This window comes from Pseudomyrmex gracilis, unplaced genomic scaffold (assembly GCF_002006095.1).
Source record: "Pseudomyrmex gracilis isolate BER0280 unplaced genomic scaffold, ASM200609v1 scaffold_280, whole genome shotgun sequence".
Taxonomy (NCBI): Eukaryota; Metazoa; Arthropoda; class Insecta; order Hymenoptera; family Formicidae; genus Pseudomyrmex; species Pseudomyrmex gracilis.
Window position 1 is genome coordinate 98,340 of NW_018020864.1, and position 5,486 is coordinate 103,825.

At 25.8% G+C, this 5,486-nt stretch overlaps 1 protein-coding gene across 1 annotated transcript in view; it reads left to right on the forward strand.

Annotated features, from left to right (window-relative positions):
* The first annotated feature begins 5,230 nt into the window (after positions 1 to 5,230).
* Positions 5,231 to 5,486, forward strand: part of LOC109859720 (lipase 3-like) — a 5,019-nt gene continuing 4,763 nt past the window's right edge. The window contains exon 1 of the mRNA XM_020438246.1: positions 5,231 to 5,363. Coding sequence (XP_020293835.1) covers positions 5,232 to 5,363 — 132 coding nt within the window. The 5' untranslated portion in view covers position 5,231. The remainder of the gene's footprint in view (positions 5,364 to 5,486) is intronic.

Consider the following 5,486-nt stretch of genomic DNA (forward strand, 5'->3'; position numbering starts at 1 on the left):
TATATATATATATATATATATATATATATATTTATATATATATGCGTATATATACACGTATAATTTCCGCACAACACCTAGCGAACGGCTCTCATGACCGATTATATATTTATCAATTTTTTAAATTATTTGTTTGATCATATTTTCTATAAATAACTTTTTAACATATGCCACAAATATTTAGCTTTAGTTGTATATCTGAAAATATTTAGCTTTAGTTGTATAATTATATACTGAATAAATTGTGTTAATATATATATATTTGTTCAGTGTTCATAATAAATTTATTGACTATTGTTCTCATCGACACACAAATTAGCCATAATAATTAGTCATAATAATTAGCCATAATAATTAGTTATTCTATGTTATTACTGAAAATAAAGACCATGTGTTTTTCAAACAGTTTTTGTTAATAAGTTGTTAATGAACAATGAGTACGGCTAAAACTTGTTAGAGACTATTCAAAAGTCCTTGATAACATATGTCAAGGTCAAGGTCATCGCGGAGCAACTTAATTCCCCTATACCGAACATTTACCTTGCTTGTAAATGCTGGTAGGCTAAAGCTGAAACAATTTTAAATTGAAAAGTTTTAAAATTTATTACTTGCTTACAAAGTAAAAATTGCACTATCACTTACTGATATTTCAATTTTTAAATTCATATTTATACGTATCTATATATATCTTGTAAGTAAATAACATGAGAAAAATATTAGTAAAATACTTCGAAGTCTTAAGTAGTTTTACATATTTCAACTTCCATAAAAAGAGCTTGTCCTACTGTTACAAAAAAATTTACTGTTAAAAATTTGAAGTAAAACTTTGATTCAGACAAGAAACTTTGTTTTACACGTAAAAGTGCGACAAACAATTACGCAGTTAACAACAAATTATATAAATATACAAATATACAAATATGTAATTTAAAATATATAAACTGTTATAAACATATATTTTACAAAAATATGATACAAATTAAGTTTAAAACTAAAATTATGGTTTTTAAAGATATAATTTTAATTTTTTATTTTGATCAAAAAATATATATATATATATATAACATAATATATAAGTGATATATTTATAAAAAATGATATGACATAAGATATCATAATGAATAAGAAATACTTATCTTGAGATTTAATATATGATTATAAAAAAAAAAATTAATACACTCCCGCACAGAACAAAAACTCCATTAGACGTCTATTAGACGTCGACAGCTCCACGCGACATCTAATAGATGTCTAATGGATGTCTGTGTCGGCTACTTGTAATAATAATTATATTTGACATATAGAATTTCTTTTCCCTGATTTATTGAGTTTATAAAAAGAAAGAACTGCCGTGAAACATTTATAATTTATTTTTCATTATTATTAATTAATGTTTATTAATTGTAGTAAATATTATATATATACTAAATATAATAAATATTTCTTGAGTATATACGTATTATAAGTTACAAATTATAAGTTGATAATAAATGAAGTATAAATATTATACGTGTATTATTAATTTATATAATAAATAAATAAGCATTTACATCCCGGTAAAAAATTTTCCATGTATAAAATTATTGGTATGGACATATTCGGTATATATATATATAAATTTGCATAATTAGATATAATAATTTTAATTTGTGTATAAGTATATATGATTATATATCAAAACTTTTTTAAAAATATAGTAAAAATATAGTTTTATATAAATTTTTTTTTATCTAACATGATACTAATAAAGTTATTTTGTAATTTGATATGGAATATCTTTGAAGCCATTCTCTTGAAAAAAGAAACTCTCCGTGTATAAAATTGTATGGACATATTCGGCACATATAAATTTGCATAATTAGATATAATTATTTTAATTTGTGTATAAATATATATGAAAACTTTTTTACCGGGAATGTGTGAATTAATTATTAACGGTTAATTATTAACATTATTGACGCTTATCTAAAACGCTTTTGCATTTCCGAAACTTTTCATGTTACAGAGTAATGTTTCTAAAAAAATGTCTGATATAAAATAATTATATCTAATTATGCAAATTTATATGCCGAATATGTATATGTATATACAATTTTGTACACGGAGAATTTCTTTTTTTAAGAAAATGGCTTCAGATATATTCCATATCAAATTACAAAATAACTCTATTAGTATCATGTTAGATACCAATATTAGTATCGTGTTAGATTAGATTTAAAAAAAAAGTATATAAAACTATATTTTTACTATATTTAAAAAAAAGTTTTGATATATAATCATATATACTTATACACAAATTAAACTTATTATATCTAATTATGCAAATTTATATATATATATATATACCAAATATGTCCGTACAATTTTATACATGGAACATTTTTTACCGGGCTGCTATGATTCATTATAAAATTATACATTTAAGAATTATTAGATTTTAAGAAATATCGAAAAATTATTTTCTAAAACAACATTTGAATATATTGATTTAAAAGTATGTTTATGTAACTTGAAGAGACACGTTTTTGTTACGTTTCGTGATCTTGATGTCTGAATGTGTGAATTAATTATTAACGATTAATTATTAACATTATTAACGCTTATCTAAAACGCGTCTGCATCTCCGAAACTTTTCATGTCACAGAGTAATGTTTTCTAAAAAACTGCCTGATATATCTTTTCTATCTCTTTGATGACGTCTGTCCTGTTTATAAAACGTGACACGTGTCGAAATTTTGTGTGACACGTATCGTTTTTTACGTGCGATAAGTGTTTTATTCGATTATATCGATTTATACGAATATTCGATTTGTACGATTTTAAAATTATCATACATTGCGTTAAATATACAGGGTGTCCCCCCAGAATTGGTGTAACATCTCTCGTAGACAGGTAGAAGAAGTAAAACTGATCCGATATAGTCCTATATTATTTTGCTAGATTCGCAATAGTTACCGAGTTATCTTAATTAACAAAGATGCGCGCGAACAAACACGCATCGGGCTGTCTTGCGCGCGTAAGACAACCCGGCGCGCTTTGCGCGCTTACGGTAGCAACATTTGAGAAGAGCTAATATAACAGCATATATATATATATATATATCGCTGATCTTTGTTAATTAAGATCTCGGTAACTATTGCGAATCTAGCAAAATGATACAGGACTCATCGACTCAGTTTTACTCCTTCTACCCCGGTAAAAAATTTTCCATGTATAAAATTGTATGAACATATTCGGTATATATATATATATATATATAAATTTGCATAATTAGATATAATAAGTTTGATTTGTGTGTATAAGTATATATGATTATATGTCAAAAATGTTTTTAAAAAAAAGTAAAAATATAATTTTATATAATTTTTTTCTATCTAACATGATACTAATAAAGGTATTTTGTAATTTGATATGGAATATCTTTGAAGCCATTCTCTTAAAAAAAAGAAATTCTCCGTGTATAAAATTGTATGGACATATTCGGCATATAAATTTGCATAATTAGATATAATTATTTTAATTTGTGTATAAGTATATATATGAAAAATTTTTTACCGGGACCTGTCTACGAGAGATGTTACACCAATTCTGGGACACCCTGTATATAAGAGATTATTCAAGATTATATTATTTATTGTTTGAGCTGTGCCAAGATCCACGCGAAACATTTATATATATATATATATATATCTAATATCTAATATCTAATCTTCGCATTAGATATTCATTGCGTCTTTTACATGAAAATGTTCATTAGACGTCTAATGGACATTTACGTCTGCGTAAGGAAGATCTCTAGGAGCGCAAACTGTTCACTTTGTTGTTTTAATATTTTAATTATAATTAAACAAAATCTTTTGTTTACTCGTATTAGATTTTTTTCTTTTGTTTTGTATTAGTTTTTTGAATTCAAACAAGTCAATATTTAGATATTCGCGTGCAGATGCAAACGAATAACGATTGAAAACTATGTAAAAAAACCTGAATAAAAAAGAGCGGCGTGCGTAATGGCGCGGTACTCGAATGATAAATGATGTGTGATAAAAAGATAATCTTTTTCTCTGATTTTTCCACAAGGTTAGAAACGAAGAGAGTTGAGAAATCGACCTTACACTGTGCGCAACGGCCTAATTGTGAAAAAAAAAAAAAAGAGAAAAATCCTGTACGTACAGTAAAAGAGAGAAAAAGAAAGAAAAGTTGTTCTCACATAAACACATCAAAGATAAAAAAAGAACAGCAAAATCCTTGATACAACGTGAGAGGGCATGATCGTGCCCTAGTTCGAGCTGTTAGCCGTCGTGCATTGACAAATAAACAACGATGCCAAAAGTGATAAGATTCCTCGCAAATTCGTAAACAAATATTTGGAAAAACATATACAAAATAGAAATATGTAAACGGTAATAAGAGCCGTTCGCTGGATGTGTGCGGAATTATGTGTGTATATATATATATATATATAATTCCGCAATATATATATATATATATATAGTATATATATTGTATATATATATTATATATATATATATATATATATATTTATATTTATATTTATATTTATATTTATTATATTTATATTTATATATATATATACACACACACATATTTCCGCACAACATCCAGCGAACGGCTCTTATTACCGTTTATATATTTCTAGTTTAAACTTCTAAGATTCTGTTACTGTATATACAAAATAATTATGTAATGTACAATTAAAATTAATAGATATCAATTTTAATGCAAAATTTTTTAATTTCCAACATCTTCAATATTTATTTCAAACATTGTTACGCTTCTCTAAACTAAAAGAAGGATTTGCAGTGTTTTTTTTTAAAATAAAAGTAAGAATAATAATAAGGTATAAATATATATAAGAGTAAAACATAAATATATATATATATATAAGTATTTATAATATTATCAGAATATAAATTGTATTAAATAATTTGATTTAATTTGTAAAAAAAATTAAAATTTTTTAATTACATAGTGGCCAAGATCTTGGCAGTTGAATATATTCTTTGCAAATCGGCAAAATGTGAAAAAATGTAATTTATTTACTAGTTTAATTGTTTAATCGATCCGTTCTGACAGTTGGTAGAAACAAGCGGAGTAAGTATAGCGAATATCGCAGCATCATGACGCATCCCCCTGCACGGTACGCTTTTTATATCGGTATAAAATAACGATGAGAGAAGTTTTTGGCTGTCAGTTACGCGTATGCCGTCGCGATGCCGTCAATAACAGGTCGGCATAAAATGTTTGCCATGATAATTGTTATTCTGAGCTGTTACTTCTCGTTGACGGCCGGACTAAGTTATTTTGCCAAACTGAACGACAATCCCGACATCAAGCTCACAACAGTAAGTAGTCATATATATATCTTTCAGTTTTCCACACATTGTGCCAAATCAGATCACGCTGTTTGTAACATACTGAACGTCAATATTGAACTGCAGAGAAAAAAATATATAAAATATAATTTT